Genomic DNA, 16,964 nt, shown 5'->3' with positions numbered 1-16,964 from the left:
CTGTTTGGACGGGTGGTGGCTTCAACGCTGCTTGGCACTGAGCCGCATCACGTGACCCCAGTATAATGCAGTATCTCTTCCATCTTTTGTTTTATAGATTCTACCACTACTACTACTACTACTACTACTACTACTAGATAGGCTGTGACACCAGCATCTTATGTAAATCGTGCTTACAGAGGTATATATGACACGCTTGCTCACGCAACATGTCTACAAGAAATAAAAAAATCCAATCCATCATCATCAACTCAGAGCAGTCATGTCCGTCACTCGGGCCTGTTTTTACTCCTTACCTAGCACTCTGCGAGCCCAGTCGTCTTGCACCTTTTGGGCATCGACCACGATGACACCGCGTCCTCTGCCCACCCGGTCTTCCCGGTGCCACCAGATCTCTTCCGCTTTTCCGGGCTTCTCCGCCTCTGACTCGCTATCGGCGAGACCTCCGTGGCCGCTTTCCGCTCCCACCACCAGAATAATGTCGTGACGGAGCCAGGTCTGAAGGTTGGTGACAATGCTGCCGTTCTCGCCGCCGAGAGACTCCTGGAGGTAGATGATCTCGGGCTGAATGTGGCGCAAAATGTGCGAGTGGCCATTAAGGGTGGTAAAGGTCAGAATCATGCTGTCTTTTTCAACAAGCGCTTGAGCCTGGGCGTAAATAGCGTTGTAGGCCGGATCAGATGTGGATGGGCCGATTCTATACGCAAGTTAGTTACAGAACCCGTGGAATTCTCCACCGGATAGTTGAAACGTACGCAGGGCTCTTGGCCTCATCGCCGGAAGTCTGGGCTTGAGCGGGGTCGATGTTGGAGAACGACGAGCTCAAAGAAGGCGGGGGACGGTTGCTAGGCGATTCGCGTGTGGTCTCCTTGAGATTGGGGGCATAGATGAGAACATAGAGCTTGTGCTTGGAGGTGTCAATTGACCGAGGAATGTGAGACAGAATAGACTATTGCGGATTAGCATGGATATTCTCTCGGGAGCTTAAGGGTACACCGAAGGGGGGGCACGCACAGCATGTTCGTGATACCCATCCGCATCCATATCGTCGATATGATTATCAGCCGAGATAACAATGGCAACCTTCTTACGGCGCTTGTTGGTATCCTTGGCCTGTGAGGTTGATGGGACAACCCTTTCCTTCTTGGCCTCGATCTCCTCGGACCAGGTCTCGTGGTCTGCATATGCGGTCTTGTCCTCTTCCCTGATGGCAGCCAAAGCACTTCCAACAGCTGCGCCAGCCGCACTCAGCCCTCCAGTAACAGTCCTCCTCGCGGTATCGAAGAATTGTGAAGGGCTCGGCGTCCGGCGCAACGCAGCCCAGCCCAGGGTGGACGATTCCACCTGCGAGGCTGCAGCAGCGACACCAGGACCGCCCGAGCGAGTCTGGGTCCCGCCAGCAGCACCATCCCGGGACGCGCCGTAGGCGGGGTTGTCGCCATATTCGCCTTCATCGTAGTCGAGATCCTGGTAGGCGGAACCGGTCTCTGCTTCCTCCTGATCTTCCTCCTTCCGCTGGCTCCAAACCCAGGCGACAACTCCCACTGTCGCAACCGTGACGGTCACGGCGAGCGGGACCCAATGGTTCCAAACGCCGCGGCGGCGGGACGACTCATAGGGCGGCGACATTGGTGATGTTGCGATCGATCATCTCGTTCCGGGCGGGTTGCGGCTTGCTCTCGTCGGTTTACTCGGGGAGGTCGTCAAGAGATGTTGAAAACTATGTGGCTGGTGATGGGGAGGGACACTATAGTCTAAGCAGGTGGTAGCATGTGGACATGGACATGGACATGTGGAGATGGCGCGGTCAATGAGAAGGCTGGGGAGGGATGGCACGGTTTGTTGATGCCGGCGCCCCCAGCGCGGTTGCGGCCCCAGCTTCCTCTTGTTGCACACCAAAGCCGAGCTCCAATTTTCGGATAGACCAAACCGAGGCAGGTGGTTGGCCCGGAGAGAAATAACAAAGGAGAGCTGAAGCTGACGCCAAGAAACACGGTGTGGTCCGTGTTCTTGTCAGAATACGTCACTTTTCAACAGCCCAAGTTTGACAAAAGCATCAGTCTGGCCTCAGGAACTAGGACAATCACAACTGCTAACATTGTCGATTGCATTCTGCGATCTCAAAGAGGTTGTCTAGTACTCTAGCCTAGAACCCAATATCATTCCTCAATCTACACGTATCCAATATGCAATGCCGAAGCCACAAACCCTAACCCTGTTATGTCAAGGAGGGGCATTCACACATGAATGGAGGGGTCTTTTAAGGGCAACCCTTCCTTTGCGGCTGGCTTCTGGTGACTCAGATTCTCACTTACAGTAACAAAAGCCAGAGGAAAAGTCAGCTCCATCAACCCAGTCACTGATTCAGATTTCCAGTTGGACAGAGGTCTAGACTTACCATACAGGGCAGCCCGTCACATAAAATCAACCCCACCTCAAATTTCCTTGAGCAATCACCTTCATCGAACAGTTACTCGTCTAAGATACTTGCTGCCATGCCCCACGCAGTCACTATCGCGACCCCTGGGTTGCAGGCCCTCATCTTGTGCGGCCCGGGAAGCTCATTCCCAACGTTCACAGCAAACCCTGATGAGAACCCAAAGGCTCTGTTTCCCATTGCCAATCGGCCTATGGTCTGGTACCCGCTTGAATTTTGTTACCGAGCTGGCATCACAAGTGAGACCTCACAACCAATCTCAACACCTTATTGTTCTTTCATAACTAACATGTATTGCAGACATCACACTCATCTGCCCCCCATCAGCCAAGGAAGCCATTGACAGTGCGCTCAAGACAAATCCATTCCTGACTGGCTTGCCACTCCCACGCCCTGATCTCCTTGCACCAGAGGACTTGGATCAAAACACGGGCACTGCCGAGATTCTCAGACTTCCAGAGCTACAGTCACTCGTAACTTCCGACTTCTTGGTCCTCCCTTGCGATCTGGTATGCGAGTTGGGTCCAGAGAAGCTCTTGCAAGCATGGATGGTCAAGTCTGCCAGTTTAGGAGATGTGCTGGGCGACTCTCGCGCATCCCAGGGAAAGCACAGCGGCGGTCTGTCCGTCTACTACCAAACAAAATCAGAGACACCCATCAAGGGTGAGGAAACCGAGTTTATTGCGACAGTACCACTGCCCTCATCCTCAGTGCTGCCCGCGAGCGGCTCTCTCTTCCCTCACCTGTCCAAGCTGGTATGCTCGATGCCCACGGATACTCTGAAGGATACCCTGGAGGACAAGAAGGGCTTCCCTTCCCGCCACGACCTCGTCGAACAGCACCCCAAGATCAAAATGCATACCACCCACCGCGACGCCCATATTTACATCTTCCCTCAATGGGTGATGAAGTTCGTCAAGGAAAATGACCGACTCGAAACCATTGGCGAAGATGTCATCGGCTGGTGGGCCAAAGCCAGCTGGCAAAAGGGCCTCTCTTCCAAGCTTGGATTTGACGAGTTTCTCGCCCTACCAGTGGACGATTCGTCTTCCCAACACGGCGACACCAACAGTCCCCGTGGTGAAACCACCAACACCACCAGTCTCGAGACTGCCACTCAAAAGCTCAGCCTGAACTCCACCCCAGCTGAGGAACCTAACCAGGTGGTCACCTTCAAGACCCCCAAGGTAGAAGAGCCTAACCCCATGGAGTCTGCTTCCAAATCGGTAGAGGTACCACCATTGCTCGCCTACATCCACCCTACCTCTACCGGCACCCCAGCCAAACCAACACCCATCATCCGCCGCGTCGACACGGCCCAACTGCTACTGCAAATCTCCCTCCAACTGGCCAAGTTGCCTTCCCTAGAGGAGATCCAGGACACCACCAACCCACCCAGTCCCTACTGCCACGCCCGCAAGGTCGCCTACCCAGAGGGTGTCAAGCCCAGAACCACCATCTCCAAGTCTGACTCTCTCGTCGCCGACAACGTGACCGTGTCAGAGAAGACTTCCATCAAGGAGTCCGTCATTGGGACCAACTGCCAGATCGGCGAGGGCGCCAAGCTGCAGGGTTGCCTGCTGATGGATGGTGTGGTGGTTGGGAAGAACTGCAAGTTGACCAAGTGCATCATTGGGAGGAGGGCCGAGTTGGGCGAGGGGTGCTCGCTGACTGGTTGTGAGGTGCAGGAGAATCTGCTGGTGGAGGCCAAGACGGAGGCGAAGGAGGAGAAGTTTATGAGCTCGAGCGGGCTGGAGGCTACGAAAGAGGAGCTGGATGATGCTTATGATGAGAGGGATGATGATGTGGAGGGGAGTGTTGATGGGGAGGGGAGCGGGAGTGATGAGGAGTAGGTTGTTGCTCAAGGGCAAAGGAAGAATGGGGTTCTGTCTCTGAAGGATATATTGACATGGTTTTAAAAGAATCCAATTGTCTCTCAGTTGCCTGATATGCTGTGAGACGTGAATCGCAGGCTCGCTCGTCGGTATATAAAGGCTACCTATATATATATGGATGAGGTACCGACATGTGTTAGATTCGTGGGGTGTAAATACTATTCTTGTCAACAGTCCTGTCATGCTTTCCTACCTTGCTACTCTATTAGGTAGACACGGAACCTTTTGAGGTCAACTGGTGGAGCAAAGCAATCTCACATGTTTTCCTTTTCACCCCAACTTTCGTTATTTTATCCTATCCTTTTCTCGAGCCAAATTCGGTGTTACATCTTTCTCGGATAATAGGCGCCCTCGATTATTCCGCCACACTCACAAAGGCAACTTTTGTAGTCGTATCATGATGCTGTAACTATTTACATTACCACGCACGTAGACAGCTCTGTAAGCTGGTAATAACAGCTAAGAGTTGGCCATTTTCAAAATAGGAAACAGGCCTCTTCGCTACCTTGGGTATCTTTTAAAACCGATGAACTTATCCTCCAAGACCAATTACCTATCTTTCAAAGACACGATCAACCATCTTTCCATCTTTACAAGAGTTTCAATCATCTCTACCATATACAATTCAACATGCTATCTCCGTCAAGTTCCTTTACATTCACCAGTTATTTCATCCTTCAGCATATATCACCCCCTTACCTCCCGCTCGCAAACAAAAACGAGCCCCAAATCCAATAGGGCTAATAAAAGACCAAGCTTGGCTGACTGGCATGAGTTGAAATTAGAATCGATTCTTCTCGTAGAGGTTGCTCAGCTGTGATGAAACCACCGCCTACCTACCCCCAAGTTCGGCGAGTGAGTGGTTCTCGTATGATTTGATGTCACGGTTGAGAAGATGTTTGTCTATCTAGGTAGGAGGAACATGCTGTAGCTGCTGCTTTGGTGATAGTGGCGGGCGGGCGGTGGTGATGGTCCGTCTCATTGTTTTGGGAATTAATCATCAGTGTAGTGAGGTAGTCTACCATGTGCTGATACTTTGTAGGGAGGTCAGCTGGGAAATGTTTGTCGCTGATGTTGGATGGTGACGAGATCACGAGAGGGGGTTAGGTACATAAAAGTTGTCACCGTTAAGAATAGCCACAACATGGGCATCCGAGAGGGGGTTGTCTTGTGTAGAGTAACTTGGGCTGAAGAAGTTGGCAACTACAACTACATGAAGTCATCCCTACTCATGCCCCCCATGTCTTCCCCTCCTCATGTAGTAGGCAGGTTCGTTTCCTGTCAAACATGTGTCTTCTCCCTCCCTCTCACTCCTTGCTTCGAACAACCCTACAGCAGACCAACCCCTGATATGGGCCTCTGAAGGAAGAGATGTAAGAAGGGGTTTTCGATATCACGTACAAACATCACGAACCCCTCCTTCACCTGTCGGCAAGTTCCCCGAATCTGGTGATTGCTTCAAGAGCCGGCTGACCCCAGGACAGGTTGCGGTGGTCCATGTGGCAAGACGACCGGTGATAAGCGAGGGTAATGAGATGCGCAGAAACAAGGTAGACTGACATACCCTGTATCCTGACCTCTCTCCCCTGTGTGTGATAAACACCCTTGCCCCCTACTAGCTCACCATCTCATATGACCTACATGATTCACCCTCCCAGAATAGTGGTCGGCGAACTCTTTCTTTTTGAGAGAGAGAGAAATGAGACTCTCTCGGTTGGTATTCCGTCCGCCGAAAAGAACAAACCAAACAACAGGTCCCATGCAGTAGTATGTTTGTTACCTTTTCCCCCCACAACTGCCGTAGTACCCCACAGACCCCTGGGCTGATCTGATCCACCCTCCAAAGACAACAAGTGGTGTGGTGAATGTCCATCACCGTTCCTGAGGGTGTAGACCACCTGTCCAATCAGAGACAGGGAACCACTCCTTCTCATGTCTGATGGGGTAACAAACACACAAGTGGAAGCCAGCCGGCTGGCTTAGCTAAGCATGCGCCTCCCGCACGCCGTCAAGGAGAGGAGACGCGATGAGACACGACAACTGTGCCGAGCAACAATATCTCGGGCATATACACTGTACTTGATAGCGCTACCAAGAGAATTGAAGCGGATCTTGCCTCGAACCACCAACGGCCCCTCTTGTTTGCCCAGAGACCGTTGTGATATGGCGGTCGTGGCAGAGGGTGGATGCAGTTCACTGGAGGAAGAAGCATGCGTGATCAAGGTGATATCAAGCGTTGTGCCTCTTGAATGAGGCCTCTTCAACCTCTCGGATAGACAAGCCACCGACACTGTGAGCTGTGCAACTTGCTCTACAACGCCCCCCCAAGCAATCAATGCCATTGTGTTGACGATTTGGGGAAGGGAAAAGACATCCCCCTGACACCCCCCCTCCATCGACGATGTCCTGCAGGAACAAGAGCCCTCTTGCAGGGAGATCAATGTCCACTCTCGTTAATCCGGCCCGAACACTTGCTGGCTGTGAAGAGAAACCGCAAGGTTGTCCGTAACAGAGACGAGACGCCCTACAGCTCTGTGCCGTTGCGGAAACTTTTCGCAAGGGATGAAATATGTAAGTGTCCGGCCTCGACCGTCAGGGGTAAACAAGCCACGGAGACTGGGGGAGAGACATAGGCAGGTGGTAGAGAGAGACAAAAAGACAGAGGCCAGAGGACAGAGGACGGGGAAGAAAGCTGGGGAGGCTGAACCTCGATTGTTTGCTCGCTGTCACTTGCGGAGTTAACAATTGACTTGCCGGGTATTTCCCCGACCAACTACTGGTCAGTTTTCTTGTTAGTTGATCTGATCAATCAAATCAGCAAAATACAAAGCAAACGGTCGTCACAACCAAAAGTTCCGGTACCCTACTGCAAGACAGGGCACACTAATCCATCCAAACTCAGGTAGGTAGGTGGGCTTGGTTAGCAATCTTGATCAGATCTCGAACATGAACGCCTCGAACCGATACCAATACGGTTCGACCTCATCAGAAAATGCGGGGAATCTTCGTATCAATCTGATGTGTATGTGTTGGGGAGGTGTTGCAGCGGGGCGATGACGACCAGGACGGATTGCTTCTTCTTCATCATATGCACACGCGGTACAGATACGATCAGAGGTCATAATGCAGAGAGATCGGTGGGGGTGCCTGTCATGCCTTAGTCAGGGTACAGCTGGGCCACAGGGAGAAGCAATGGGAGGATGGACTGCGGTGAGAAGTCTCAGAAGAATTGATGAGGGCGAGACAGGATCAGACAATGGAATCGTTCCGTTCGACGACGAGAAGACCGGTCGACCAGGTGGGTGGGTGAGTGGGTCAGGAGAGAGGCGGTTGTCGTTGACGCCATGTGACGGCTGTTTGTGAGCATGAGGCTTGAAAAGGACAAAATGTTTGCTCGCATGGAGGTCATGGGCTAGACAGGACAGAAAGAGGCGCTTTACTTTCCATTCTGCTCATTCAGCCCGGTCGGAGAAGTGCCCTTTCGCCCTTGGCAAGCACGATCAAAGCGGATGGCAGCACATCATGGACAGTGTCAATATAGAGTTTATCTGAGGGATAAATTCAGGGTCTGAGATGCCGTCCTTGTTGTGTGGCTTGCCCAAGCCCAGATCCGCCGTTGTCATTGGCTCGCGTCAGGGCTGCGCTCTCAACTTCCCCAGCACCATCCCCGACATCGTGGGAGCTCGAACTTGTTGGAGGGTATCCTTTTTCGGGGGGGGGGCGCGGGGGGAGGGATGGGGGGAAGAAGGCTATCTTGGTTCCTAGATCGTTGGATCCCGCCGAGACTTGCCAACCACTACGACTCTGCTCTGTCACCTGTAGGGAATGCCGGCTCCTCATGTTACCCAATCCGATTGGATTGTCCAGCCTACCTGACTTGTTTTCTTCTTCGTCTGTTTCGACCCGGACCCAAGTTTGCTTCTTGCTTACCTAGTATTTACCTTACCTTGCCAATAAGTTGGTGTTTGCATCTCTCTCAGCTAATCCGGGACAGGGGGTACTCAACCTCGCCCTACCGAACAAAGGTCTAGGAACAATTTACCTGTTCATCGACCCTTTCGATCTTCAGTCTCCGCAGTGTCAAACCTCCGCAGACCACAGAAGGACACACGTTGCCTCCCAAGTCTCATGGAAGTGGAGGGCCCTGCGGCAACGACTGTTGATCGTCCACACACCTTGATACTCGATTGTCTCACCTGTGCTCGGCCTCTTGATGAGGGAAGCCCACCATTCCTGCCCGTGTGCTATCGCCATTCCAGCCCGGCGAAGGCCAGGAGCCTGGGACCCTGAACCTAATTGCCTGCCCACCTACCTATGCAAACCCTCGCCCAAGATCTCGCCTGATCTCCCTACCACATTGCTTTTCCTCGATGCTTGAGTTGCAGGCCAAGATGCTCTTGCAGCTTCACAGAGTTATCAGGTGTTCTACATAACCGGCCATTAGCTGCAAAGCTGTATGTATGTACGCTAACCGCTCCCCCCAGCTATTCCTCTTTGGTCGCCCTGGATTATACCACCCTGTTTGGCTTCAGAAACCTAGCTTATCTCTTGCAGCAAGGCCACTTGTCGGCCCTCTTGTCTTGCTGTGCAGACGCTGTTGGCGATCACTCCATCCCTCATGGGCAGTGGGACATTTCTCCGCACGGACGGGCGAGTCCCTCAAGGTACATTTCTCAGGTACTCTGATGGTGAGCAGGAGATCTACGACATTTTTCTCTCGGCCATTTGGGAGTCGCACAGGAATGTGCCACACGCGAGTCTCCTTTCCCTTGCCCCTTATATTGGTCAAGCTATTCCTACTTTGACAGATGGGTTGTCCATCGGTTGTCCAAGGGGTCCCACCCGTCTTTCCTGACGATCCTCGCTCTTGTTCCTGTATATCTATCCAGCAGCCCTCATTCCTGTGCTTCAGTGCGAGAGAGGTCTATTTGGTCTTCAACCCTTTTGGTCCTCTTCGCTTCTTCCCTTCACTCGTTGCTGCCAATCCCCTCTTCCTACGCGCCGGTGAAGGCAAATATGGAGTTCCACACAGGGCATCCGCTGTATGCTGTCCCTCTCGGGTTGGAGGACGACGACATGTTTAGCCCTAGCGGATCCAGCTTTTCCCTTTCGTCTTCCAGCTACGGCCCTCACACACCGACCTCTGGCCGGTCCACTCCTCCACGACACTCGTTTGACTATGCCTCCTCGTTCAGCTCGTCGATCGACGGCCGCTCCATTGAGCTCACTCCTCCGTCTTCAGCATCCAACTCGTACTTTGCATTCGCCTTCAAGGGTGATGGCATATCCGACTTTAGCCAGCCAGGCTTCCCCCTTACTCCTTCGCGTGGCAGCCAGCTGAGCTTCGGAAGCTTTTCCCACAACGGATATGGCGGTGTTCAACTATCCCCTTCTCAACACGTCGAGTACTACTGCGGGGACAACCTCTTCCAGCCACCACCCGCGGTGGTGAGTCCCCAGCAGCAGCTGCCTTCGAGCAACGGGCTGGAGAACTGGCGCTGGCCACAGGACAGCCACAGTCCGATCAGCTTTGGGGAGCACACGCCAAAGAGGCCGAGCTTGATGGTTCGGCACCCGCCGCTCAAGTTTGAGGACAAGGGGGAGGATATCGATATGAGGAATAAGTATCTGAAGGACAGCCTGTCTGTTGAGCCCTCGGCTGTGGGGTTGTTGCCGTCGCCTATTCATAGGATCAAGGATGATCCCCCGCCGCCTCCTAGGCAGAGACACGGGAGGATCAGGGCGCAGAGGGGGGGCGAGAGTGTGAATGATGTCGAGCCAAAGGCTACGTTTCGGTGCATTGTGCCTGGCTGTTCTTATGGGCCCTATAGGAGGAATGAGCATCTGAAGAGGCATCTCAAGAAGTAAGCCCGCCCAACCCCCCGAGTTACTATCTGATACAATTTCTAACACATCACAACAGCGAACACGGCATCGGGGGAGAGAAAGAAGGCTGGGTGTGCGAGTTTTGCCCGCCGGAGAAGAGCAAAGACGGGCAGCCCAAGAGGTTTAACAGGCGGGACAACTGGAAGCAGCACATCAGGCTGCACGCGAAGAGCAAGAGCAAGAACAGTCGGACCGAGTACAACCCCGAGGCGATTGAGGTTTTTAACCGGGAGCAGGCGAGGATTAATAGCTCGAAGAAGTTCAAGAGTAGGGTGATGGGGAAGGGGGTGGGTGGTAATAAGATGAGGGGGGAGAGTATGGACTCGATGGATTCTGATCTTTGAAACAACAACAACAACAACAACAACAACAACAACAACAACAAGGGCAAAAAAAGCATTGGGTGGGAGGGCAGTGGTGGTGTATATGTATCACATTTTTGTGCGCGTTCCTTTTTTACATTTTTTTTTTCATTCTTGTTGTTTATTCTTGGGTATTTGGAGTTTTTGCATATGGCTGGGGGGGTTGGGGGGCGTCGTCGTTGGCAACAAATGTGTAACGGAAAACCGACTTTGGGTGGTGATGGGGTGGGTGGGAGGAACCATATGAGAAGTATCTCTTTTCTTTTGGTCATGTAACAACTACTTGATATTCTACGGATGATGACGATGATGTGTGGATGGATGGGTGTGTGGAAACAGGGGATGGCAAAAGAAAAAAAAGTATTGTGGTGGTTTAGCTTCACTCACAAATGGGAGGGGGGAAGGGGTTAATGTATCATGCTATTACCTAGCTAGTGAAGCTAAAAAAGAAATTAATATAATTCACATAGCATACACATCTCTCTCTCACTCACTTCACTGCAATGAAACTGTTGTTTGACAACTGACCTTGATGCACTCGGAAGCATTTTGATGCCACTTTGGGTGTGGTCTGCTTCTCAACAAAGGCGAGACTACACACCGACTTGAACCCTGACAAGAAAGGCGTTGAACTCGTGTCTGTTTGTGACTGACCGACAGGAAGCGATCAGCAGCAAGAGGAGAAAGTTGATTTGAGCCAACGACTTCTTGTGTTTCTTGTGTTTCTTGTGTGTCTTAGATCTGGCATGGGGCGAGGCGTCTCGTGTTTTTTTTTTTTTTTTTGTGGGGGGGTTTCTGAGACAAGGGACAGTATATTTTGACTTCAAACAACTGTGTTGCTACTGTGCTCCTGCCTCCGATTCAAGTTCCAAAGACTCACTTGAAGACTGATGAACAAGACTGTGGAGAATGTTAAACTGACAGGTCACATATTCGTCTGTTAGTGATACTAGCTTTGAGAGAGTTGGCAGTCAGGGAATTTTTATATGGGAAATCCACTAGTTGAAAGTCTCCTACGCAACTGTGTTGTTGTTGTTGTTGTTGTTGTTGTCAGATCATGGGTGCATACCAATAGATCATGACTTTCTTTTGTGGTTGTAATAGAAGATTAATTACATTGCTCGCCCAGACAACGATGGCACTTGCGCTAAAGCTGTGGTCGGTATCCAATAGGAAAACGATTGAGTTGTTTGTGTCTATCATTGCAACGCCATGCTTTTTTCTTTTTCTTTTTTCTGTCACACCCTTTCCATCGCCGACAGGAACTCTGGAAGCGAAGGAGGTTTTTTTCCTGCTGGGAAGGGTAGGTGACATTGTAACGGTTTGTGTTGTGTGACTGACTGACTGAGTGTGACAATAGATCTTGCGGGGAGGAGAACAGTGATAGAAAAAGGGTTGGTGTGTGTGCGTTTTGGAAAAAAGGTGGTGTGATGGCGATGATCTTGACGTTTTGGGAGAGTGTCAAAGAGGATTTACCATGCAGCTCAGTTTGAGGAGACGCTAGGTGAGGATTGTAGAACCTCCTGTCACCTTTCGGCGGTACCTTGGGTGAGGAGGTTACACAGGAGAATAAATATGGGAATTGGAAAATTGGCATGTTTCGTTTCTTCTTGGAATGATGGGGGAGAATTGGTGCTGAGACACATATGCTGCTCTGCCTTGGCAGGTGCATACAGCCTCATGCACCTCGGCGCCGTTATCTGTCTTTCTTTTGGAGATTTTCTCGCTGTTTTGGGCGAGATAGATGAGGATCTTGACTTTTGGGAGTACTGTAGAGGGAATCACATACCTCGGTGAGCAGGTTCGGTAAGAGAGATAGATTGGGAAATATCACGATAATTTAGTGACATAGCGCCAGAAGGTGTTCATCAGCGGGGGCCTCACAGGGCTACCCGGATGCTGGCACCTCATGTGTGCCTCTAGTATTTAATCTGAACTCAGGAGGGGAGGTGGACTTACCTCCGTCAGCCACGCTCCTGGGCACTTGTCATGTCACAGATCGTGTGCCTAAAACGGCCTCACACATAAGCTTTTCTTCTCATAGGCTCCTGCCCAATCAAGCCGAGGTCGCAAACTGTAGAGTTGATACACACATGGAAAGACATTGAGATGGCACACACGGAGGGTTAAGTCCGGGAAAGTGGTTGAGAGGCAAAGATCAGACTTAAACCCTGGTTTGGTTTGAGATTGCTTTTTCTCGTCACAAACAGAAAATCGCAAGGGACGGGGTAATTGTCGATGGGATTCAGGGTGGGATTCTGAATAGATATTGGAAGATGAAGATCGATGAATGTGGTTCCTACACGTGTGAATGTGCTGTAAGTCGTGAATCAGACCCTGATGGAGGTTATCGAGATCCTTGTGAAAATCCTTGGATGAACGGGGGCTCAGGGTTCTGGGTTGTCGAAGCCCTGTAACCCCAGGGTTACAACGGGCCGCCATCTCAAGTTAGCGCTATCCCACTGCTTACGAAATCGCCTGGCTGCCCTGGACCTCTCGGGTTCCGTTCCCGGGCGTGCCCCTCACCACTTGCTCGGTGACCTCCAGCTTGGCTTGTCAATTGGAATGATCTCTCACATCAACTAACCTTATTCAAGCCTCTCAATGCATACCAACTCACACAGTACGATGGGCCACCAGACCCAACCCTCAGCCAGCCCACTTCTTGCGCGTGCCGCCGATCTCGCCTGTTGAGAGGAGGTTGACTTGCAAAAGAGACCGACCCGGTCCCGGTGTCCTCCAACACCCGCTGCCATCCACGATCGCCTGCATGAGAGCTAGTGATGGACAGCATCACCCGCATGGCAGCAGACACAGACCTGCCATCCTACCAGGAGGCTACGCGGCGTCTGGACTGGGTCGAGCTTATCGCACCCTACGTGCCTATCCGAGAATATGCGCGTCTCTGCCTCGTCAACAGGCGTTTCTATCGCCATCTAGCGCCGCGTCTCTGGAATGACCCTTTGGCAACAGCCTCCACCTCCGCCGGCAGGCCTGTCAACCGAGACATTGGTCCGTGAACTCCGCTCTGCTGCCGTCTTTGCCGTCTGTCTGCTGTTGACAACTGCCGTGGCAGATATCGAGTGGTTCTACCGCTTCATGGAGCATATGCGATGTGTCCGCCAGGCCACCCGTCTCCTCGTTACTTGTCTAGACCTCCGCCGGGTAGAGGCCGGAACCTCTGAGCTTTCGCTGTATTCGCTGAGCAGATCGCTCTCGGCCTATCTACGGGCTGTGCCGGTCACATTCCCTCAACTTCGTTGCATTCTGCTGAATAGGCACTGGGACGTGGAGGCAGATGACCTGGCGGTGGCGACTACTCCCGATACGGACCATGATGCCAGCAATGCAGAGGGGCCATTGATGCTCAGCATACCGCAATGTCAAGTCAAGATATCGACCGCCTTCTTTTCGTCGCCTTATCTGCACCATCTTGTGTACCTGAATGTGTCCAACATGGCCGGCTCTCTCAGGAAGCCGCTGGAGCAACAGAGATTCGGCCCGGAGAGGCATCCTCACCTTCGTGTCCTCAAGGTAGGTGCAAGGGAGATGGGCGACTCAACGGCCGCCCTGCTGGTGAGAACATTCAAACAGCAGCTTTGGAGCTTGGACCTCAGCCAAAATCAACTAACAGATGCTGTGCTCAATGACTTGCATATTTTCGCCTTTCCTGCCGAAAACTTGCGAACCGACAGTCATTATGATGTTGAAGGTAGACTGGAGATCATCCCCGGCAAGGGCACGCCTCTCTTTGGTCAGTTTTGCCTGATTAGAGAGTCTCACTGGAGTGCCACCTTTAGCCATGCCGACCGCTATCTGGTTGATGCCCCTAACTACACTCGCCTTGTTGAATATATTCCTCAGGAGGGTGTCCGTACACGTCTGAACGGCCGAACCAAAGTACAGGATGATTCGGAGGACGAGATTAGAAGATCATTTTCAGGCACTCCTGGAGCTTCTTCACCAAGACGGGAAAGCCTCCACGACCTGGGTGTCTGTCAAAGTCATAATGGCATTACTCACTTGTATCTCGGCGGTAACAGCATAACCGCCAACGGCTTGGTTAGGCTGATCATGGCATCCCCCGGGCAACTACAGCATCTCGATTGCGATAGCATGGTCTACGAAATTCACGAGGCTGCGAGGCCGGACTGGCTGCCGTCCAGCATCCGTGTCTCAGGTCTGCTCGGAGCAGCGCACGCCTTCCGCCCCGTGCTTTCGTCAAACCTACAGGTCTTGCGCATCCACCACTCCCTCGTTACACAGCTCTTGTCTCTGAAAGGCCGTGATGGAGGTGGGCTGTCAACCATGGAAAACCTGTGGCTAGCCGAAACGTTCCTGCTTCCACGGGCCGAGATGGCGTACCCGCAAGCGTTCCGGCCAGATATGAATCCCCGGCTACGGCTCCTGACCTTGACACATATCCCGAGGTGGTCGACCGGCCCTCTGATTGACAGGCTGATAGAGCTCCTGAAGCTCGCCTCGATGCAGGAGCGGGCAATTCAAGATATGAACAGGACTCTGGGCAAGAGCCGCCGCGGCCCTGCCACTGTGGTCGGTCTGAGGCATATCCGACTGGAGTTTGATCATGATGTTAAGGAGGAATTGCTTGAGGACGGTGAAGAAGATGGAGAAGAGAAGAATCAAAAGAAATACGTCGCTGAAGAAACAACGGCGGCCAAGGAATTTAGTTTCTTTGACGACTCTCGATTTTCTGACTTTTCATTCGATTCTTCTTCTCCTGCTGAGGTTTCTTCGTCAAACATAGACACAACAAACACAGACACCACGCCTCTCACTTCGGTGGTGGCGGGTCCAGCAGCCGACGATCACAGGGCTGTTCCGGATCAAACCGTGTCAAATCAGAGTCAGACCCAGAGACATTCTCCCTCCACGCACTCACACCTTCCCCGCACCGGCGACAGGTCTGAGCCCATTGTGAATGGGGGCAACGAGGGACAGTCGGGCCGACTGACGACTGGACCACAACAACGCAGCAGCAGCAGCAGCAGCAGCAGAGGCAACTGGAATGGAACGGAATATACCGTCCCCATCTGGACAGGTCCACCACCTCCTTTTTACGATTCAACTGAAGACACTCCACAACACGAGCATCAAGAAGTTTCCCCTGCAGGCGAGGTATACATGCGCAACATCCTCGACAGGCGTCTGTGTGCTGATGCGGTGCCTGCCAGCCCGTGTCATGTCCTGGCGGGTGTTCCAGAAGGTGAGTTCATCTGGGGCGCTGCATGGCAGGCGATTGTTACGAGAGGAGACACTACTGCGGCAGGAAAAAGAAGGCCGAAGAAAAGGGAGCTGATGAAGGGGATGAGGGATGTGATAGGGGAGATCAAAGCGTATAGAAGGAAAACGAGGGAGAGGTATGAAGCGGAGTTGAAGAGGGCTAGGCTGAATGGGGATGGGGTGAGATTGGGGGAGCCACATTTTTATTATGGGGGGAGATTGGAGGTTGTGAGGGCTGGAAGGGAGGGGGGTATGTTGGGGTGGAGGTGATGGTTTGTTCGGTGCATGGAAGGAAAACGGGTTGAAGGCAGAATTGGTGTCAGATGATGTGCATTGAAAGGCTTGGGTAGCCAGGTGGTTTTCTATTGACCCTCCTTTTCGTGTGTGGCAGGTTTCATGTGATGGGCTTGGGATCACTATCACGTTAGACACCACACCACTTGATCGTGGAAGGAAACACGATATGGTTGAGATTTTTTGGGGGAGGGGAGAAACAGGCCGCAGACCAGGACCGGAATATCTCACCAAATATCGATAGATCGTGGCGAATGGAACAAGATGGGGTAGAAACACCAATAGGGCTACGCATCACAGAAATTGCGGTGATAAGCTTTTTCGTAGGTATTGGTTTGTCTCTGAATGGTGAATTGTTCAAGAATTAAATACGAGAGATAGACAAACATGAAGCGATTTACTGACTGATTGGACACGATGTGAGCAGTAGAGAGATGCGGAAAGAAAATGAGGATGCCACTGGTTCTGTAGTCTCCGTGCCAAATATTACACAAGACAAGACCATAGTAAACATCATTTAGGACATAACTTAGTCTCCTTTGAATGACTATGCTCAACCAGTTCCCTTCCGTATCACTCACTACCCCCCTTTTTACCCCTAAATACGACTGGCATGCTTTTGTAGAACTACACAACCACCCGTAAAGTCAACGGTCTATGCGCACTCAAGTTTGCCATTGTAGGTCATGACTTTTGACAGGCCCTGAAATAAGATATCTATAAGATTGGTTGGTACATCCTCGGCACGCCCCCAATTTATATTCTCTGCCGGCAAGACAAGATTACACCTGACCTGGGCTGGTCATCTCCAGAGTGCTCCCTCCCTCAAGTAAGTATAGTGTAGTA

At 52.0% G+C, this 16,964-nt stretch overlaps 5 protein-coding genes across 5 annotated transcripts; 3 read left to right on the top strand and 2 right to left on the bottom strand.

Moving 5' to 3' along the window:
• Positions 1-15: 15 nt before the first annotated feature.
• On the bottom strand, positions 16-2,106 carry QC762_604620 (uncharacterized protein). The gene is made up of 3 exons (XM_062892158.1): positions 1,015-2,106; positions 756-949; positions 16-697 (listed from the first exon to the last, which is right to left on the bottom strand). The coding sequence occupies exons 1-3, from the start codon at positions 1,627-1,629 to the stop codon at positions 286-288; spliced, it is 1,221 nt and encodes a 406-aa protein (XP_062740235.1). The 5' UTR covers positions 1,630-2,106; the 3' UTR covers positions 16-285.
• Positions 1,064-4,605, top strand: GCD1 (Translation initiation factor eIF-2B subunit gamma). The gene is made up of 2 exons (XM_062892157.1): positions 1,064-2,676; positions 2,738-4,605. The coding sequence occupies exons 1-2, from the start codon at positions 2,496-2,498 to the stop codon at positions 4,288-4,290; spliced, it is 1,734 nt and encodes a 577-aa protein (XP_062740234.1). The 5' UTR covers positions 1,064-2,495; the 3' UTR covers positions 4,291-4,605.
• A 3,468-nt stretch (positions 4,606-8,073) lies between these two features.
• On the top strand, positions 8,074-11,056 carry QC762_604600 (uncharacterized protein). The gene is made up of 2 exons (XM_062892156.1): positions 8,074-10,196; positions 10,256-11,056. The coding sequence occupies exons 1-2, from the start codon at positions 9,349-9,351 to the stop codon at positions 10,560-10,562; spliced, it is 1,155 nt and encodes a 384-aa protein (XP_062740233.1). The 5' UTR covers positions 8,074-9,348; the 3' UTR covers positions 10,563-11,056.
• Positions 11,057-11,727: 671 nt separating this feature from the next.
• Positions 11,728-12,252, bottom strand: QC762_604590 (uncharacterized protein; the record flags this gene model as incomplete). The annotated part of the gene is made up of 1 exon (XM_062892155.1): positions 11,728-12,252. One exon carries the CDS (start codon positions 12,250-12,252, stop codon positions 11,728-11,730), a length of 525 nt encoding a protein of 174 aa, XP_062740232.1.
• An 855-nt stretch (positions 12,253-13,107) lies between these two features.
• On the top strand, positions 13,108-16,562 carry QC762_604580 (uncharacterized protein). Its single transcript, XM_062892154.1, has 2 exons — positions 13,108-13,592; positions 13,657-16,562. The coding sequence occupies exons 1-2, from the start codon at positions 13,364-13,366 to the stop codon at positions 16,092-16,094; spliced, it is 2,667 nt and encodes an 888-aa protein (XP_062740231.1). The 5' UTR covers positions 13,108-13,363; the 3' UTR covers positions 16,095-16,562.
• The last annotated feature ends 402 nt before the right edge of the window (positions 16,563-16,964 follow it).

Source organism: Podospora pseudocomata, chromosome 6 (genome assembly GCF_035222375.1).
Source record: "Podospora pseudocomata strain CBS 415.72m chromosome 6, whole genome shotgun sequence".
NCBI classification, from domain to species: domain Eukaryota; kingdom Fungi; phylum Ascomycota; class Sordariomycetes; order Sordariales; family Podosporaceae; genus Podospora; species Podospora pseudocomata.
The sequence above is the reverse complement of the archived record's forward strand: the minus strand, read 5'-3'. Positions and strand labels throughout refer to the sequence as shown.